At 41.8% G+C, this 21,748-nt stretch overlaps 1 protein-coding gene across 1 annotated transcript in view; it reads left to right on the forward strand.

Annotated features, from left to right (window-relative positions):
- The first annotated feature begins 3,044 nt into the window (after positions 1-3,044).
- Positions 3,045-21,748, forward strand: part of col7a1 (collagen, type VII, alpha 1) — an 80,674-nt gene continuing 61,970 nt past the window's right edge. The window contains exons 1-13 of the mRNA XM_049575874.1: positions 3,045-3,588; positions 15,574-15,646; positions 15,806-15,829; positions 16,108-16,288; positions 16,389-16,545; positions 17,256-17,349; positions 17,467-17,625; positions 17,783-17,940; positions 18,253-18,382; positions 18,505-18,624; positions 20,554-20,709; positions 21,178-21,297; positions 21,399-21,548. Coding sequence (XP_049431831.1) covers positions 15,583-15,646; positions 15,806-15,829; positions 16,108-16,288; positions 16,389-16,545; positions 17,256-17,349; positions 17,467-17,625; positions 17,783-17,940; positions 18,253-18,382; positions 18,505-18,624; positions 20,554-20,709; positions 21,178-21,297; positions 21,399-21,548 — 1,513 coding nt within the window. The 5' untranslated portion in view covers positions 3,045-3,588; positions 15,574-15,582. The remainder of the gene's footprint in view (positions 3,589-15,573; positions 15,647-15,805; positions 15,830-16,107; positions 16,289-16,388; positions 16,546-17,255; positions 17,350-17,466; positions 17,626-17,782; positions 17,941-18,252; positions 18,383-18,504; positions 18,625-20,553; positions 20,710-21,177; positions 21,298-21,398; positions 21,549-21,748) is intronic.

Raw genomic sequence — 21,748 nt, forward strand, 5'->3', positions numbered from 1 at the left:
AAACCTGAAACTCGCTTAAGCTTTTGTTAACCACAGTCCTTATTTGAGGCATTTTACCAAAATCCCATTCAAAAAACGTATTGACTTTTACACGAGAGAACCGGAAGTGCTAAAAGTGCTAATGGAGTTCCGGGTTTACTGGCACACTCGATAGCACAGAGCCATCTTACTATATAATGACGAAAACTCTGTGTGTGTGTGTGTGTCTGTTCCACGTTTTTCTCCTCACTGACTTGGTCAATCCATGTGTAATTTGGCACAGTGGTAGAGGGTCATGGGAGGATGCGAATAAAGCAATATTACATCAATTGGCCAAAAGGGGGCGCTATAGCAACCAATTGAAATCACAAACTTTGAATGGGCATATCTCATGCTCCGTATGTCATAGAGACATGAAACTGTGCACAGAGATGCCTCTCCTCATGAGGAACAAATGTGCCTCAAGAACCCATAACTTCCGGTTATATAGATTTTCCGCCATTTTGAATTTTTTGAAAAACACTTAAAATCGATCTCTTACTAGGAAGTTTGACCGATCTGCATGAAACTCAGTGAACATGATCTAGGGACCAATATCTAAAGTTCCCTCTTGGCAAAAGTTGGAAAACTTACTAAAACTGAGCTTCTATAAGGCAATGAATATTGCGGAGGGTGTGGCTCATCACATAAAGGTGTATAACATCTCAAGGGTTTCACTGATCACCACGCAACTTTGTAGGCGTATGACCACACACAATCTGAGGGGACCTCTCCATTACTGACCCCATCAAACAAAATGGGGGTGCTAGAGAGCTAATTTCTTATCTAGGCCTAACCGCCATATCGATTTTTACTAAACTTGGTAGATATGTAGAACAGGACGCCTCAAGGTGACTGGAGAAATGTAACTCTAATTGGCAACTGGGTGGCACTATAACAACAGAAAAATGCTTAAAAATAGCTAAAATGCAACCGATCGCTGTGGCTCCCCCTGTGGCCGAATGTTTTGGGGGTTTTTTTCTATTTTTTGGTATGACAAGTCATGGTATGGTATGTTGTACATATTCACATAAACTGTCAGTGTGTCATTCTGTCTGTCCCACGTTTTTCTACTCACTGACGTGGTCAATCTATGTGAAACTGCACATAGGCATTGAGGATTGGCATAGGTAGAAGGTGACAAAACTACCAATGGGTACGGACTAACGTTAATTAGTAGTGTTATTAGTAACACCTGTGCTTTTCCTACTATGAAGAGTCAAAATGTCTGCTGTGTTCAGTCCGTGACGATGACAGGTAAGTTACGACTTTTTTGTTTGTTTGTTTTTTTGGTCACAACCTTTATTTGACGTATGCATTTGAGTACAATGTAGAAATTGGAGGAAAAGGGAGGGGTATGGGTTCCCCCAAGCCAGCCTGGAATTGAACCTCTGACAACCTCGCGGTTTTTTGGCATAAAAGCACATTTCTACTGAGGTGAGTAGTAAGCTATGTCATATTTTTGACAAATAGTCTTCAGTTATACAACAAAGTGCTAGCTGTTAATGGGGAGAACGTTTCAGTTATCAAAAAAAAAAAAAAAAGTAACAGTTGAAAGCTAGCTAGTTAGCCGTGCACCACAACTTAGCCAGCTAAGCTAACGTTGCACTGACATTCATAGCTAACGTTAGCTAGCTAACATTTGTGGTTAATTTGGTTTGTGCTGTTAGCGTTAGCTTGGTTACACATCTCTGAATATTAGGCTAGCAATGAATTAGCTTTAAGTGATGAATATTAAATAAGGATATTGTTATCTAACTTGGAACAAAATAATTATTATATTTGGTTGAAAATAACCTCAGTACTTTCTTAAAAAACACCACAACTCCCTGAGGTAGTACGTTCTGGACTGCCCTCTCCTAAGGTCTGCTGTGTTTGGTTTAGAAATTATTTAACCTTTAATTACCCAGGAAGTCCCACTGAGATTGAAAATCTCTTTTACACGAGAGACCCAAGGTAGCAGCCAAGAAAAACCCATTTAAAATGCAGTAAATACAACATATAATACAAAAAGCCACACTAAAACAACAACTATTGAAACATAGTAGCCTCTCAAGAAAAACAAGCACACGTCTCTGTCACCACATTCTTTATGATGCCCTTAAATTCATCAATGGATATTGGGAGTAATTGTTAGGCTGAAAGCCCAAACAATACATCTAGAATTACTGCTTAAATAATTGTGATTTGTGACCATGCTAGCAGTGTGTAAGTTTGAAAGAGACTTTATTTTAATTGTTTAAGTAGCTTAATAGGCTAAATAAATAAAAAGTGTGCATTAATAAAGCACCAATCACAAAGCCAAGAAAGTATTTCCTTTGAAACAGCTGAGCAGTTATGTCAGAGTAATTCTACTGTGTGGGGTTAATTTTAGCATTTTGAAAAACCAAACAAACAAAAAAATTAATACAGTAATACAAGTGTAGCTTTAATCTCCTGAGACCCTGTGTCCTCATATGAGGACGTCACACTTTGGATTTAACTGAACTTCTTTATTCTACTTAACTTAGACCTGTTGTCCTCATTCGTGGACACTTTTTTGTGCCATCTAGTGGTAGTAAGAACACAATACACTAATCCATGTAAAAACAAGATGGCAGCCATCTCTGCCAAGTCAGTCTGCAGCCGATCCTGACACAAAAGTGGACAAGGTTCCAAACCTGATCACATTTTATGGTTGAAACGTGTTTATTTGCGATGATGATAATATTTGTAGTTTGATATGGCAACAAATTTGACCAATTTTAGCAACAGTAACAAGGCAAAACACTGTTAATTAGGAAGTGCACTTTTGAGGACATTAGGACTTTATTGTTGTCTCATTTGAGGACACTGGGACTAAATTATCATTGACAATATTTCGTTTTTTATACTTATCGGGGACAACTGATCCAAAATAGCTAGGAGAAATTAAAAATGCATACCAAAAAAAAGTTCGGGTCTCAGCAGGTTAATTTGTAGATCCTTTTTTTAAATTTTTTTTTTATGTCTGCATGCATTTTTTGTATTTTCGCTGTCAACCACAGGCAGCTAAACCACGTGGGCTGACTGTCAATAAAGGCAACCTGCGTGAAATCATGTGACCCCGAGCAGCAGTCCTGTTTTACCTGTAAAAAGTAGCGGAATTATGAGATTGTTTCAGCTCCACATGGTTACACGGGTTGCTCACAGGCAGGAGCAGGGAGGGACAAGAGGCAATGAGAATGAGGTGGGGAAAAAAAGCAGAAAGGGAGAGCTCAGGACTCCCCTTCAGGCATCCGAACAAGTCTGGACTGTTCTGCTGCCACTTGTGTGCAACTAAGACAGGCAGCCTCGGGAATCAGAAACTGCGTTTTACAGTCTCCTGCAGGGATGCAGCGACAGGAGCTCGGTTACTGAGCTTACAGTGGATGATCGTGGGGTTGTCTTGTGCTTTATCTTGTTTTTGAAGCTGTGACACTGGACACGGGTGACAGGGAGTACTACTGTGTGTCCAGACCACTGCACGGAGAACGAGGGCTGGATATGCCACAGGTGGAAAGGTGAGGAGCGGCAGGCTGTGGCCCCGGTGCACGGAGCAGAGATCCCCAGGTAAGATGAGGCAGAGGCGGAGAGATGAGGTCCAGCGCTGGGCTCTGTGGCTCTAATGTGCATTGGTCTAGTAAATACCGGTGTTACTCGGTGTTTGTGCACAGTGTGCAAGCTGCATTAATTCTGTAAGATCAGGGCGTAGCTTATTGATATGTCTGCGATATCACCCGTGCATATGGATGAAAATTTGGGCACTGATTGCTCTACATGTACATGCAGATAAGCAATAACTCCCATACTGCACGTATAGAGAGCACTTATCTGAATTGTAGCCAGTGCACCACTCCTTAACCTATTGCTTTCCCTACAGCTACAGCCTTGACTTTGAACAAGACGTAGCAGAACATTCATCACCTCAAGTCACCCTCTCTGAAATTTGATTGTAAAATTAGACACCTTCAGAGTATCAGAATCCTGTTGGAGTGATGATAAAGAACTTTGCAATGCACTTTAAATGAAATAATGTCCAACCCCGAGAAAACCTGTAATCATACTCCTTTGCCCTTGCAATCTCTCAGTCTGCATTAGTCTTCATTACAGTTGTTCAGGACAACGGGGGAGTGTACAACCACGCTGACCTTAGCTGAACTCATTTAGTTATAGGGCAATACTCCTGCTACACACCATGATGCTGCACAGAGGAAGGGGGTCTCGCTCCTCCTCTTCCTCCTCTGTCTTTGATTGGTTTCAATTGTCTGTTCCACTGACTTCTAAGTGTATCCATGTCTTTGCTGTGGTTTGGCTCATGCAACAGCAAAAAATCCCCCTATTGACATGGAATTTTTTATTAATGTCTATAAAAAGCTCCAGCCGGACTGATTAGACTCTTCCTCTCTGCCTCACCTTCGCCCTCCCACTGTCCCTCGCTCATCTTTTCATTCACTGCATTGCTGCAGCTATACTTGGTTAAAGCGTTTGGCGTGCCAGTCTGGAAGTGGAGAGCTCTGGACTGATCCCAAGTGTGTCATCTATGGAGGACTGCAGCTGGTTAGTGTCTGTGTTAGATGTGTTTGATGTTGTTTCCGTCGTCCTCCAGAGAACATTCTGTTTAGATCATCATTTTTAAGAGCGACGCTTAAAATAATTTGATCTTTGAATAATTTGGGCATTTTGCAGGAAATGTCTGCAGCCAGATTTTTTTTAAGTGGGTCTGTGTGTATTTCGATTGTTACTGGTGCGTAAATGGCCTTTTGGTGTGTTTATGTCAAATTAAACTAGCTAAATGCCAGGGGATTTTTACTTTTGTCTCCATTCATTCATGTCTTTGAATGAGATTGAGATAACCCACTGATGAATCCGGTTATTTCCTCGATTTATTTCATCTGGCTTTTGTTAATAGTAATGTGAAAGCTTGTGAAATAAAAGGAGGATAAGATCAGGGCTTCTTTTGAAACATGTTCCAACAAGGGGTCATAGAAAAATTCAAAAGCTGACTGTTTTTAGTACTTTTGTTTAGTTTGGATGAGACAGACTGATAATCCCTTAATAGCAGATGTGAGCAATGCTGTACTTGACCTCAGGGTAGAGGTCAGAGGTGACAGGATCAGTCTATCCAATTTGTGACTCCCAGACAGCCTCAGAGTGAGGCTCTAATGTTCTTGCTACCAGCCGTTTTTTGGCCACCAAGAACACAAAATCCTGGTGTGAGCAAATTTGCAGGAGTCTCTGTTAATTAACTGTGACACCCCGCCCTCCTTTGACCCCACCACCCCCTTGTCCACTTGTGTCACTCTCTGTCCCTGATGACTGATGTTCTGCTCAGGGAGCTTACACAATCCTGCACTCTGTCACACTGCAGTGGCCTGTGGCCCGCCGCCCCCCCTGGGAGAATGGCATCTCTAACTAAACCACAACTCTGTGATCCTGCCTGAGCCGAGCTTTCAGAAAGCACAGCACAGTCTCTGTACAGCTCCCACCAGAAGCTCTGGGATGAGTCCTAATCTCTCTTTCTTCCTGTGCCTGAAAAGTCCTTTTATTCTTCTGTCATTGCTTTTTGCGTACAGGTTGTTTTTTTTCCACACTAAGTCCTCACTTGATTCCTGTTGAGGATGGTTCTAAGCAGCACTTTGCTACTAAGACATTGACCTTTTAACCCTGTGTTAGGTTTGATTCCCAGGTGGCCTATAGAGGGTGTGGCTATACCCATAAGCCAGTTACTTCATCCTTTAAAAATTCCAGGTGTGGAGGCCATGGTAGGAATGCACTTGATGAGTATCTTTACATATGTTGTAATAAAAAAAGGAGTTTATCAGAGGAAGTGGGATCCTCCCACAATTGGCAAGTGGTCTAGCCCGGTGCATTATTTCAACAATTATTTGAAAATATATACCAACAGGGCTGCATGTACAGATTAGAATTGAGCAGGGTCTGTGGGTGTGTTGTGGGAGTGGCAGGAAGGGGAAGAACTTTGTTTTTTGTGATACATTTACTGACACTTCTTTTAGTTGTCAGCTGGTGTTTTTTAGTACTCTGCGTATCATTAATGCCCTTCAATTATGATCTGCTAAGTGAGCCAAGATGTAAGTGCTCAGAATAAACTGTGGGTATAGACTCTGGTTTCAGCACCTGGCTGATATAACGACGCCACAAATAAACATGGTTTCATTAGATTCCATACAGGAAACAGAAAAATAACATCAAAGGTGAGCATGCAGATGTGGCTCATCAGGAGCTAATTGTACATAATTTAATTTTATAGGTGCAGAAGTCTTAGAATAAATCCTTTGAATCTTTAAAAGGGAAAGGGGCATTACATTTGGTTCATATTAAGCGTAATGTGTGTGCTGCGTGTAAGGGACAAAATCTCTGAAGCTGTTGGGTTTGTGGGCTCTGCATCTTACAGCAGGAACAAACAGTTATGGCTCATTATGAGCCTCTGGCTTCAGGCAGTGTCTGAAAGTTTTCATTCTTGAACAAATTAAGAGGAAAAAGCCAATGGATTCCAGTGTCTATTTTCGGCTATGCAAGTATTGCTTTACTTTGTGTACTACATACTCAATATACAATGTATGAAGTACTCAAGTATTGTCACATAAAGTCCCAAGTCCTCCTAAATCTTTAGCACCATAACTTTTAAAGGAATAGTTCAATATTTTCTTATACTTTCTTACAGGGGATAAAGGCCTTTGTACACCGATTACATATGGGTTTTCTAAATATCTGTTACCTGATAAAAATCATTAGGCACAGAAACCTTGAAAACTGAGTCCAATTTGTTGCGAAAATTTGCAATATGAGATAAAATGGAGAGACACATTTGCTTCCTTGCATCTCTCCACCAGAGGTACCCCCCCCGGCTGTTGCCACTCTCTGCCCACTAATAGGCTGAGCTGTCCTCCCTCTCTGTCTCCACACTGTCACTCTCGCTCTGTGTGCAGTCCTCATCCTCTGTTACATCCTCCTCCTTGTCGTCATCATCATCACCTGTTGAAAGTGGGAGTTATGAAATGATATTGTGCACCCTGTTCTTCTCTCTTGTTGTGGATGAATATGTCCTGCAGATTACGCCACATTTTCTGTACTGCTTCTTTGTCAAACATCTCCAGGCTTTTGGTGTATGGAAGAAAAAATTGAACCCGTTCCGAAAACTTTAATGGTGGAGGAGAGTTTCGGAGTCAGTGTGTAATGTGATTGACACAACATGAGGATGTATTTTTTAAAATGCGATAATTTTGGACAAAAAAAAATAAAAAAAAAATAGACTAGAGCAAAAATAGAGCAGAGGCCTTCATATGCACATGTGTGTGTGTGTGTGTGTAATGTTCTGCTCTGTGTATCTATGTTGTTTCTGTTCATAACCTGCCAAGGGACTGCAGATGCAAATTAGCTTTAAGCTAAATCTGGTGCAATCCATCAAATGGCAACATTTATGTTTAATATTGTACATGGTCCCTTTACAAATAAAATAAACTAAACTAAAATAAATAAATATTAGACGATTGATACCACTCATTTCTGTGGGTAAATGTATTTAGCCACAACCAGGAGACATTTAGCTTAGCTTAGCATAAAGACTGCAGACAAGGGAAAATGGCTAGCGTGGCTCTGTCCAAAGGTAACATAATCCTGCTGACAGCACCTCTAAAGCTCACCATTTAACATGTTCTTGTATCTTGTTGTTTGAAGCTGGAGTGGGGAAGTTTCTTCTCCCCCCTCAAGCAGTGAGAGATTTTACATAAATACTGCAGGTGAGCTTGACGCATCTCCTCCGCCCCAAGGAGAGCTTTCGTCAGGTCTTTTTGACTTTAATCCTTCCTATGAAGGCTGAGTGTCTTTTCTATCTAAACTTCTCTTTCCACCATACTCCTAGCTGCTGCACCGTTGCTATGGTCTCTTCGCCCTTCCTCTCCTCTGTAGCTCTGATTGGTTGACATAACACTTTCGGTGTGCAAGCACAGGAAGTCACAGCAGACACCAGAAACCACAACACCAGTATACTACGAAATACAGAGAGTTTTCTATGGTGGCGATGGGCTTAATTGGCATTGTCAGCACTGTGGGAACTCAACTTTTATATGTAAATGTCCTGCACGCTGGCTTTAATCTAAACAAAACTTAAAGTCCCTGTGCAGTGAAACTGAATAGTTGAGCGGTGTACAGTTACAAGAGGGATTTAAATCAAATCCTTCACATTTGATTGGAACACTATAAAGGGGGCAGGCCTTAAGTTATGTGTGATTCAGAGCTGCAGCAGAATCTACTGTTAAGCAGACTGTGTTGGCTCCACACACACCTCCCTCGCCATTAGATCAGGAGGAGCATAAGAGATGAATAAACACACATCTCCTCCTACTGTATCTCTCCCCATATTGCTGTTTAGCTTGCTGCTACAACCCATAGGTGTAGGATTATATGACCAGTGTGGCTAGCTAGTTGCTCAGAGTCTCATTTAATTTTGTTGAACTTTTGTAAAGGCCCCTTAGTGCATAACGAGTCATCAAACATTTGAAACCATTTTACCTGGTTTTACAGAAAGAGCAAAGACAGGGATTTTGATGTTAAAAATACAAAAAAAAAAACAGGAGGCAAATGATAAATTAACACAGAGACTAGATTAATATTTTTCATTTAATTAATGGGGACTTAAAGCCACAGTGTGTGCAAATTTCTCCCATCTAATGTTGAAATCATATATTGCATCATATATTGCATTCCTCACTGTTTCAAATGCACATTGCAACAACGATAGCCGCTGTGTACCAAAAAGCTATAATAACATTGATGAAACCTTGTCATCCGATACTTCATGGAGTATTCATTCAGGCTCCTACACAGACACACGTGACGCGAGTTGACAAACCCCCTCCTCACCATGCTGGCTGTGTTTACAACATAGGACTGTTGGGGTGGGTGTAAATTGAAACAAACCAGTCACATCTTGTGGCTCAACCTCACACACCTCATCCCTCTCCTCGCATCACTGCTGGCCTGTGATTGCATTACCTTTCTCCTTCACCAGCCCCTTCCACCTGGGAAAGGCAACTCTGATGTTGACCCTCGTTTTTTGAATTTGCCGGTCATGTTGCCTTTTTGATTCTCTTTTGCGCTTTCTTGGCGACGAGGATTCCGTCTCCCGTGATGCTGCGTATGCATGATCCTGCATTATGCTCAAAGAGTGGGACTTTGTTATGCTGCAATAGTGCCGGGGTAGTAGCGAAGGGCCTCTTGCTCCTCTCCTTCAGGTTCTCAAGGCCAAAACACACCAGCGGCGTATGACGCGTGTTAAAACAGCCGCCCCCATTATTTTCTATTTACAAACCCACACCAGCGGCGGCTCAATGTGCATCGACGTGCCGCGCAGCGGCACTTCATGCTATTGTCCTATTTTTCTAGCGCCGCCCTTGACAAAGCGCTATTTTGTACTTCCCAGCCTAGCGGACTGGAGTGTGCAATAGAAATCTGGTTGACGCCCCGCAGCACAACGCTTTTTGTGTGTGTTGGAGGCGGCACTTGACTCACGTCAATGACGCCGCCGTCATATGACGCCGCCGTGTGTTTTAGCCTTCAGGCACGCAGTGCTGGCCTGGCTCTCAACGAAAACGCAGAAGGCGGGGCTACATGTCCATTGCTGGTGGTTATATTTTTAAAATGGCGAAATGTTATGGAACCTCCCAAATGACTTACCCACACAATGTACAAATCCAATATTCTCCTTTTATGAGAATAAGTCAGATTATGGGTGGAGATAACAGTACACCAATGATGACATATTTATGAATGCAGACATCGATTTTTGCTGAAAATGTTACACAATGTCCCTTTTAATTTTAATTTAAAAAATAAATAAATAAATATATATGTACTTTGTTAATCCCCCTGAGGGGAAATTCAATTTTTTCACTCCGTTGTCATTAACACACAGGTCCGAAATACACACACATGCACAAACAGGACCTATACCTGCACAAAGTGGAGAGATGTCAGAGTGAGGGGGCTGCCTTGGTCAGGCGCCCCGAGCAGTTGGGGGGTTCAGTGCCTTGCTCAAGGGCACCCCGGCAGTGCCCTGGAGGTGAACTGGCACCTCTCCAGCCACCAGTCCACGGTCCGTATTTGGTCTGGACGGGGACTTGAGCCGGCGATCCTCCGGTTCCCAACCCAGGTCCCTATGGACTGAGCTACTGCCGCCCTTAAAGCATCCGCCATTAAAGTGTAAAGACAACAAGTTGTGGTTTTATTGGGGGGTTATGTGCCGGACATTTTCTTGGCTTGGTGCAGTAATTAAATTTTGATTAAACAACTGAGAAAGCTGCTCTCCCTGTATCCAGTCTATGCTATGCTAAGCTAACAGGTAGCTGGCTGTAGTCTCATATATACCAGACAGATATGAGAGTGGTATCAGTCTTCTCATCTAACTTTTAGCAAACAATAGTGGTGTAGTACAGAATAGTACAATAGCTATTGTAAGCCATAAAAGTTGTAATACATGACTACAACACACTGGGAGCCATTTAATGCAGTTTTTTGGTTTGCTGTCAATGTTTCTACTAACAGCTGCCTTTCATGTGGTCTGGTTCTGATGGAAACACACTGACAGTCAGTCTGGTTCAGGTCAGTGTTTCAGCAAAATCCCAAGCAGTGAAAACGACCAAATTCCAGATGATGTTGATGTTCTTTTCGTTCCTATACAGGCTCAGAAAGTCACTTCTGTCTGCTGAACATTTGGTTTCATCAACTTAAGTGGTTTCTCATGGTTTTGATCCTGACAATGTTTACTGTAGCTTCAATAGCTGTACAGAGGAGATCAGAGGTTTTGTTCGTTGGCTCAACATCTGTCAGCTATTTGCAGTAGCCGCTGTGTCTTGCATCACCTCTGTGAAAAGGTGAATGTGAATAGAGGTTGGCATGGAAAGAGGTGCCCGACATCCGCATTAAAGTTTCCTTACCAGATGACAGCTGTCACTGACATGACTGAGGGTGATAGTTTTGTTTATAACTTGAAAGCAGTGGTGTGTGACATTGATGATGTGTAAAGATGACACTGGTCAAAAATAAAATTCACAATGAGAAAGTCCTGCGTTCTCAGTGTTTTAAAGAGGAGCAAACTCCCTGTGTCATTTTTCAAAATGGTACATTTTGTCCATAAGGTGCCGGCATCTGCTTTCCAGACACACAGTAGTAAAGTTTGTGTTATGAGTGTTATGGGTCATGGTGTGGAGTGAATGATACACCTCACTCCTGAAACCAAAGAGGCTGATCTGATAAAGTGCTTTGGAGGAGTTTATCTGCTCTAATGAGGGCAAAGAGGACCATGAGAAAAAGAGAATGTACAGACAGCATCACATTATAGGCTTGTGTCCCACTGTATAAATTTATGGTTTAGGCCGAGTCTGCATATATACAAATACTTTTTTAATCTACTATTTCCCCCCTCCATTTACAAAAAATTTAAGCACACATGACCTTCGTTTTACAAAATATTTACATCCTCATTAGAACGCAAAAACAACACCAAATGCTTGCTGGCATTAGATGTCTTTGGCAGTCTCCCTCATTACACGCTCATACTGAAGTGCACAGGCTGTTACCTTTTCAAAACACTTAGAGGAGATCTCATCACCGTTGATTTCCCTTCTACATAAGGATGAAGGAGCTCATTCAAAGATACAAGTGATGCTCTGGACATGTGAAAGTTTTCCTTCCACCCGTTAGCGATAACAATCCCACTCTCTGAATTGCACCATGATCGCCTGGTTTGACGTGTCTGATCCAAAACGGCTGTTTCTGGTGGACTTGAAACTGCGGATGCTGAGGTGGACCAAATAACATTGGGTGACGCCTCCGTTCATCCGTGAAGTTGTGCAGCTTTACTAATTTTAAGGGGAAAGTAGTCATTAGACTAAGGAGTCAGAAGTCACATCTTGTTGTTTTTTTGAAGCCAGAAGTGATTATATTCAGGCAAGAGGCTGGCACATTGGAGGAATGAGGGGTGGATGTAATTCAGAAGCTGAGGACACTATCGGCAGACAGCCTGTCACTCAAAGTAGCCCACCCTTAATTATGTGTAACTGTAGGCCTTAATGACATGTAAACAGGTGAGTAATACTAATACTACTTTTTTTTTTGTCTTTTTTGATTTGATATTTTAGGATGACAATTTAAATCAATACTAAAGGAATTTTATCTGCAAACATGTGCAGTGTTGTATAATGCAACTGTTACATCAGTGATGCTTAATATTGGCATCCGACTGCTTCTAACTTTAGTTCACTGCAGGTTAGGACCAGCTTTATTATGAGTTTATCTTCAACATACATGAAGATAAAGTCTTGCAGGATCTTGTAATTTAAGTTTTGTCAGATTAATATGCACAGAGGTCAATGAAACACAGCTGCTATTTTTCTAACCTCATTCATGCGTTCACCTGTTTTCACCAGATTTGATGTCTTTTTCTTGTTTTGTCAAAATGTGTGGAGAAGGGCTTTCTGTGGTTTAACTCCTGGACCACAATTATTGAGAGCAAATATAAAACATCCACCTAGTAACACAGCAAATAGAAAACCTAATTTAATTTTCACTATTTTAAAGTCAAAAAACTTAAACTAAAGTCTTATGTATACGCCACATGGGGGCATTGTTTCCATTGATTCTTTTGTTTTGTAATTCCAAGTAATTCCGGTCAAAACAGGACGGGACATGTGGGGAGAGATGTTCAAAACTCTAAAGAACTTCAGAAATGCTTTGTATACATCTTGAGTTATTTCAAATTCAGGATTTTGGTTTGAGGCAGTACAATCAAAAACATAAACATGACAAGGACAGTGTAGAACGAGGAGGTTTACAGGGTAAAAATAATAAATACTGCAAATAATGAGTAGTAAAACCCAAACAGAAAATATTCATTATGACATTGCACAATGTGTTTCCAGTATACATGAAATGGTGTCAGGATGGACAGAGGTAGAGAGGAATGAACTCAGGAATTGCAAATAAGGGGACCAGATGTCTTTGAGAAGTTTGATGTCGTACTGTGAATGTTTGTTATATTTGCGGTGTTGAATTGCGCTTGATAGATAATGTAATTCTGTCTCTCAAGTTGAGAAATATTGTCTTTACAACATCGCCATTAAAGCAGTTACATTGCTATCTCCACAGCCATCAAACTCAATTGAGAGAGGGTAATTTTACCTCACTGCACACAGGAGCTGCTGGTCTACCTGCTGCCTTGATCATTAAATTTTGTATTATTGTGTGACTGAACTAATGTGGCATCCACAGCAGTACGTAGGTTTATATGTAGCAACGTCATCATGCAGAAACCTACGTCAGGTCATGTGGGAAAAGGTTTTAAGTAAAACAAGCAGTTTTTATGTTTAAGGTTGGAAAATAGTGGCATTTTGATGCTTAAACATACATCCGGCGACCAAAATTTGAATTTTTCAGAAGGAAAATGAGAAAATACAGGCAAAAGGCAGAGTCTCTGCAGAAAGAAACACCACCACACACTTCTAGTGGGTCATAAGCGATGATTTAGAGGGATAACTTCTGTATGAGCCCATACAATGTTGATTTAGGGAAATCTTGCATAAGGATTTCCCTGAAAGGTCACCCATAATTAAGATTTGGGCTGCTGAAGATGTCAGACATCCTGCTCATTACTCACAAACGTAATTATTGCAGTATGGTGTAGAGACAAAGAGAGCATGAAAGCATTCATGTGTTACACAGAGTGGACTTGTTTTTATTCTGAGAAGACGACCATATTGTAACCATATTTGTGTATAGTACAATTTGTATTTTTTTTACCTTGAGTTTCAGGGTGGAAGGTCGGGGAGAATGAGTTGTTGTGTGTTTTTGCCAGTAACTTTTGGATTTGTGCACATGTATTGTAGGTCCAGCATCCAGTGTTGATAGTGGCACAGAGTTTTCATGATAAGAGGCATAATATTATTTTCCCTGGCTTCATCAGTTTGGGTCATTATGCCAGTTTATGAATTGTTTTTTCAGAGTGTATCTACAATGCAAATATTCAGTGGCCCTGAAACTGTGCCATACAAATCATGCAAAAGGAACTTGTGAAGTTTGCAGACTTCACCCTGTAGGCGGACATGTAGAAAAGGAAAATATTTTCAAAGAGACAAGGCTGGCAGGAAGGATATCAAAGATGCTTGGTGGTTCAGAACAGGTACAGGCAGGAACAATGGCTATAACTCTAAGGCAACAAAGACACTCTGACAGATAACAGGGCTGAACTACCCTCAAACACATGCTGAGAAAAAAAATGAATAATGGGATGCAGCTGAACAGGAAAGTGACAAGATCAGGTGACTAGCAGCAACAGGAAATTCAACGGGGTTGAATGGTAAGTGGCTGTGGGATGGCAGCGTTTCATCCAGCAGGAGATGATTACAATACAGGGACTAGTATGACCTGGAGACACAAGGGAAGGAGGAGTAGATATGACAAAAACTAGGCCTGTCAAAGTCTCCAAGCATGAATACTATGAATGTTATTTTTCAACAACCAATTAATGGATGCACTACTTTACTTACTATTAACAGAATATTTAGTAGTATTATTGTGATGGCAGTGAGGAGTAGGATCCAAAATGCAGACTCAGAGGGAGGAGGGTTAACAGGTTTATTGTGTAAGAATAATGCAGAGAACTGAGGAGATCCGGAGTCGAGGTTCAGAGTGAGGAAACCAGGTGAGAGTGCTGAGCTGTGGGCCGCTGAGAGGCACGGAGGGAGACAATGGAACAAAAAGCAGGAGAACGAGGGTTAGCACACGAGGAGCAAGATTAACCATCAAACTTGCAAGATACTTAATTCACTGGAGGATCAGAGGAGCCGAGATACCACTGCGTGCAGTTGCAAATACTCTGGCACTGAGGCTAGAGACGGTGGCAGTCTTAACAGCCTGTTGATTGCAGATCAGTCACAGGTGCGCGCACTCAGCCTCAGTGCATGGCGGGGGGAAGGGAGAAGCCTCTGGAGACAGGCAGAAACAGCAGCAAACAACCCACATAGGAAGGAGACTCCGGAAATGAACATAAAATAAAAGCCAAAAGTCCATGCTCACCACAATTATTTTCAAAATGTGCTTAAAAAGTTCAAAAAGTAGTCATACACGCACTGAAATAATTTCACCAAGTTTTATTTAATATTGGTACATAAGCAGCCTGTCTTTGAAAGGGTTGCTTGAGTGTCTTTGTCACTGTAGATGAGGACAAGGAACTAGTATTGTCACTGGGGTTGTCTGCTGTACGTCCAGTCTGTAAGCAATGGGGCTGAAACATCTCCAGAGGCACTGCCTTATGTCGTGCTTTCAATGGGAAAAGAAACCCATGTTGCATGTGGAAATCAAACACGATTTCAATGATAATTGATATTTAAAACACTAACTGTTGGAAATTTTATTGTGCTTTATCGTGAAACTGGTCACCGTTTCATCCCTCAGCACAATTTTGTGATGTGGTCGAACTGTTTTGTTGTGAGTTTAAAGTGTTTTCAACATGATGAAAGTTTCATCTGCTCTTTGCGTGCCCAGGTTGTGAAGATGAGGAGCTGGTTTTTCGCTGTGACTGTCCTGCTGTCCTCCATGAAACGGACTGAAGCTCAGGGTATAAACAACTTTAATTCTTCTCCCAACTATCACATCTGCCCCAAATGTTGTCATGTCTTTGTTAGGGCTGCAACTAACAGTTATTATTTCTCTATTAATCATTTAATCAATCAATCATGTCAGTAAAAAGTGAAACTTGCCCTGTGTAATTTTCCAGAGCCCAACGTGACGTCTTCAGATGGTATGTTTTGTCTGATCACAGTCCAAAAACCTATTCAGTTTATTATCATCTATGGCAAGGAAGAGTCTCAACTTATTACATTTAGGAAGCATGACGCCAGCAGATGTTTGGCTTTTTTGCTAAAAAAAAAAAAAAATGCTTGAACAGTTTTTCAATTATCAAAATAGTCACCACTTTATTTCTCTTGACAGACTAATTGATGAATCAACTAATTGTGGCAGCTTTAGTTTGTGTGTCTGTTTAGATCACATGTACTCTGTATCACTTTGTATTTGCAGGCAGGTGTAATAATGTGCAAGCAGCAGATATTGTTTTCCTGGTTGATGGGTCCTCCAGTATTGGCCGAGCTAACTTCCTGCAGGTGAAAGGCTTTATGGCTGGAATCATCAAGCCATTTGCTGGCTCTGTCAGTGAGTCAGGGATACGCTTTGGGGCCATACAATACAGCGACACCTCCAGGTTAATATTCATCTTAATACTCTCCTGTGTATGCAATGACAAAAATGATCTTACTGCAGGTGTACAATTATGTCTTTAATGCACATTTTCCTCCCTCCAGAGTGGAATTCACATTTACTACCTACCTGGTTGGCACCGAGGTCGTCAACGCTGTAGAGAATCTCAACTATAAGGGTGGAAACACACGCACTGGTGCTGGTCTCAAATTTGTCGCTGATAACTTCTTCAACCCTGTGTCCAGTCGAGATGTTCCAAAGGTCTGAGGAGCAGCCATTCTTTGCATTTTCATAATTATAAAACTGCATTTTCAAAGGAATGCTTTGCCCCCAAATGACCATTTTATATTGATTACTCAATTCAGAAAGAAAACTTTTTCTCGCATGTCTCTGGCGACCATTTTTAATAACAGCAAAAAACTATATCAAAAGATTTGTCTACAAACTCTCATACAATATGTACAGCATAATCCGAGTCTTATTTATTCAGTCATATGTTGAGTACTTCCCAGACAACCCTATCCAACGGGGAACTGAATGTAAAATGAAATGTAGCTATGCTCTCTTTAAAGCAAGACTTTGTTGAGAAAAACAGTGATTTTATCCCACTGAATGCAAGAACTGCTTGTCTACCACTGCCAGTTCATTTGTTTGTGTTATTGTGTGACTTTTGGTGTTTTTGAGGGTTAGTTCGGTTTCACCAAAGTCACTTAGTAACTCCAACAAACTAACTGAGGCTTTGATAAACCAGCAGCTCCTCTGTTCGTTTAGGTAAAATTGCTGTTTTTGTCAATAGAGTCTGGCTTTTAAGAGAGCATAGATAATTTTATTTTTAGGTCACTTTTCTTCACAAATTCAGTGTAACATGGGGTGAGTAACTGACAATCAAATGGTCATTTGGTGAAGAATCCCTTCAAAATAGCACATCTTGTGTTTCTAATTTCTACCTGTGTGTCCTCCTTAACTTTCAGATCACTATCCTGATCACAGATGGGAAGTCCCAGGACGGCGTGCAGGAACCAGCACAGAAGCTGCGCAGCCAAGGAGTGCATGTTTTTGCGGTTGGTAAGTGTCTCACCTGCAGTCTCTCCTCTCTTACTCAGAGTAGTTTTGACTTTTTAGATGTGTTTATGAGCCACTGTGATTTCTTTTTTACTTTGCCAATTTTCTGTGGTCTCTTAGGTATAAAGAGTGCAGACAGGAATGAGTTGGCCCAGATTTCCTCCCAGCCCAGCAGTGATTTCACCTCCTTTGTTGGGGACTTCAAACTGCTTAACACACTTCTTCCTCTAGTGAGCCAGCGAGTGTGTTCCAAAGCAGGAGGAGTCTACGTTAGTGATGGTATGTGGGCGACCTTAAATAACATCAGTATTTGAAAAGACATACAGTGACAAATGTGTCAGATCTTATTTTATCTCAGACTTTATTGTCAGACCATAAACCTGCCTTTAATTTGTTGTATGTTTCATCCTGCTTCCACCCTCTCCTCTTCCTTCAGAGGCATTTTCTGGTCCAGCCAACCTCCAGTTCACAGGCCAGACGTCTGATACTCTCAGGTTTCGCTGGAATGCAGCAGGGGGGCCTGTGAGTGGCTATGTGGTCCAGTATGTGCCACTCTCTGGCCTGGGTCAGCCCATCACAGCAGAACTACGTCAGGTGCGTCCAGATGTTGAAAAGTATTATTGACACACGGAGGTGACCTAGATTGAGGTAGCAAATTGCGGTTTTATGAGGCAAAGTCAACCCTGCTTTGCAAGAGAAACACGTGCCTTCAGGCTAAGTATAAACATGTCTAATGGGTGGATCTTCTTCGTGTAGATGCTGTAGAGATTAAAATTTGGCAGAGCAAACACTGAAATTCCCTTCTCCTGGCACACATGAAGAAGATAGCAGAATGCCATGGCTCATCCATCCATTTCAGTCAGTCACTTTGCAAAAACCTGTCTTAGCCTCTGTCTCTCCCTGCAGGAGACTGTCTCTGCCAGTCAGAGGACCTATACCGCAGGAGAGCTAAGGTCAGGAACCGACTACCTGGTGACTGTCATCGCCCAATACCCCAACAGTGTGGGGGAGTCTATTTCTGCCAAGCAACGAACCAGTGAGTAGTGGAGGGCAGAGAATGTCAGCAGAGAATTGCTAAGGCAGCCTTTCTCACACAAGCAGGAACCCTCAATGAATCACAGTCACACACCTGCAGTGTCTTTTTCTCTCCTCGTATAGGGTCTCTGCCAGGGGTGACCAGTCTACGCCTGATAGAGGCAGGGTTCTTTTCTCTCTCTGTGGGTTGGGACCAACCTTCGTCTCCTGTACAAGGCTACAGACTCACCTATGGACCACGAGGTCAGGCACACATATACCTCTGTCTCTATTTTCTTCTGCCTCTCATCTGACTTATGCTTTTGTGTCTTAGTAACACACAGTATATTACCACCCTCTCCTCGTTTGAACTTCAGAAGACAAATCATTTAGTTGGTATGAAAGAATTACCTTGTCACAAAAAATAATCTTGACAGAATGAATGATTACAGTAAAAATGCAGGAGGTGAAGAAGCTACAGTAGTCAATTAAGCAACAACCCAAGAGAGCCTGTGGTTTACAGTGATTTGAGGACAGCTAAAGGGCATTTGGCATCATGCCTAAAACCCCTTAGCTTTTCTAAAATCACTGTGAACCTCGGCCTCTTGTGGCTCAGTGCTTTTATAAAACTCATATTACACAAACCTGGCAATGTTTTAACAGAATAAACACACAGCAAAAAATGCAATAATTTATTGATGACATGTAATCAGTCTTCCACCAAGCAATGTCGTTCCTCAGAAACATTAAGCAGCATGGTTGCCAGGCAAACACAGATGCAGTGGAAAGTGCAAACTGCTTTTGAAATCTGTGGCAATGTGGAGCCAAAGAAGTCCCCCCCCCCATGGACCTTAGAATATCTAACATTAGGAGAAAGAAAAAAAAAATTCTCATCATGTTGCAGTAATAACCACATGTGCAACTATTATGCTCACTTTCCTCTCGCCCGGTTATTTGCTGACTAACCAAGCTACGTTACACTGTAACAAAAATGAGCAAGTGATCAAATGAATTGACAACATAGCTAGGGAAAACAGACTACAAAGAAAAAATGCAAGCTAGCTAAAGTTACATCGTTAACTTATCATAGCTCGTTGGAGTAGTTTGACCACTTTGGATGGAGCTAAAAGGACGATGGAGTGGGTGGTGGATTAAGTTACCTGGTTTATCAAGCATGAATCCCCGTAGGCTCTCCGTGTCTTTCTCGTTCTGGAGGATAATAAACAATTCAGGCTTGCTCCCTTTAGCTCTGCGTCCCACATGACAAAAGGTAGCTAATTGGCGCAGCAATACTGAAATTGCAGTCACAGCTGTGTGTATTTTACAACAGCTTCAAACGTATAATATCGTTATATAATATAGCATAATAACAGATAACCTTTTGGTGGCAAGTTGGAAACATGTTGAGAATGTACAAACAGCAGTCGGGGTTGAGTATGGGGAACATGATCTTCTCTAACACCTTACCTCCCTCAGGCACTGGCTGTCAGTCAGGATTTTATTACTCAATCATTACCTAAAATATCAAATGCATTTGATCATCACCAGACTTGAGATAGACAGTGAAAACCTTCACTTATGTCCCGCATCGTCAGTAATTTTGTCCTTATGTTTCTAGAGACAGGGTGTGGCATAGATCATAACAGTGTCAAGATGTCTGGGTGCTTATGCCATGATTCAGGAGAGAAAAGTGGCCCCTGAGGGCTGATATAAACAGTTTCTCCCTCCAAACATGTGGCAGGAGTGCCAGTCTCACATGGAGCTTCTCCTCTGACTAGTTAGGCTGGCACATATGTGTGAGAGTATTTAAATAAGATCAGTGTGTATCCTGTAATGAGAGGTGAGGTGTTTCTACCTGTTCCTGTCTGCCGGTACTCGCACTGATAATTTAAACAAACTAAACAGATACTGACAGACACACAAGCACACACAGGACATGCACATGCACACATTATGCTCTGCCTCCGAACAATACGTCTCTATAGCTGGCTGCCATGCTTTGTGCTCTGAGGTGAGAGTGAGGTAAAGGTAATGAAGTAAGGACACATCCCATATTTTTTCAGCTCGTTGTCAGCTAATTTGTCTAATGACATACTGTGCAGTGTAATGTGTGATTGCTATTAGTGCACTAATTGGTCCTCTTCATGCCCCTAATGTGTGTTTGCTTTGTCTGTTGTGTGGTTGGAAGAGCAGGTCAGCCAGCAGCCCAGCTGTTGGTGCAGGCTCTGTCTGCAGACTCCACATCTGTCACCTTGGAGTCCCTTCTGCCCGATACAGAGTACGTCATCAGCCTCTACCCCTTATTCCCCCGAAACTCTGCATCCCCATCCATCCTCAACGCTCGCACATGTGAGTCCACCCTGGGGCCCATTATTAACGCCTTTTGTGTTATATGATGATCGAAAGTGGTTGTAATTTTGTTGAATTACACATTAACTTGCAGGTTAACAATTAAACAAAAATGTGTGTATCACCCCAACCCTAGCAGACTAATTAATAAATAAATAAATACATATATTATTTAATAGAAACAGAAGTACAGATTTTCCATATGATTTCAAATTATCAAAACTCCATATAAGGCCTCCATAAGCACCCAAAGTTATTGTCTTTGCTTTTTACGATATAATTCAGTCTCTCCAGAGCTAGACAGGCTTCCACTACCTTTATCCACATTCCAATAGTGTATCCATGTTCTTCCCTAACAATGCAATTATCCTTCTTAGTGTCCTTCCTAGTAGACTCAGTAGACCTAACCCTAATCCTAAATACATCTGTCAAATGTTGTCTGTGTGTTCATGTTTTTACATGTATCAGTGCGCCTTGAGTCAGTGCAGCAGTTAACAGTGGAGACTGAGTCAGAGGGCAGCGTTCGTGTGCGGTGGGGAGGCGTCAGTGGTGTGCGGGCCTACCGTCTGGTCTGGGGACCATTTACAGGTCGGGACAATACATATATTTAAACATTTTAAATGTACATTTTTGCTGGTCAGTATTGTGCACACACATATCATTACATTTTTGTATTTCTGTCCACGAAGGTCGAAATGTGGAGACGGTGGAGGTTGCTGGTGGCAGTGAGTTTTACACTTTGTCCGGACTGCAGCCCGACACTGAGTACATCGTCACCATCATCCCGCTGTATGAGGGCAACACCGAGGGCCCTGTAGCAACCGCCAGGTTCAAGATAGGTAGGCCTGGTTTGGGTACTACATCACAGCACCAAACATCTGTCTCTGCTGTGATTTTTTTCCGTGTGTTCGTTGTACCCTCTCCTCTCTAATACATACCACAAATTGCATCCCTTAATGTGTCCTTTATTGGTAGTTGTAGTTAAAGAAAGCTTAAACTGTTGAGGAAATTTGGGGCCCTCATGAGGGTGATTGTTTGA

Source organism: Epinephelus fuscoguttatus, linkage group LG1, assembly GCF_011397635.1.
Source record: "Epinephelus fuscoguttatus linkage group LG1, E.fuscoguttatus.final_Chr_v1".
NCBI lineage: Eukaryota > Metazoa > Chordata > Actinopteri > Perciformes > Serranidae > Epinephelus > Epinephelus fuscoguttatus.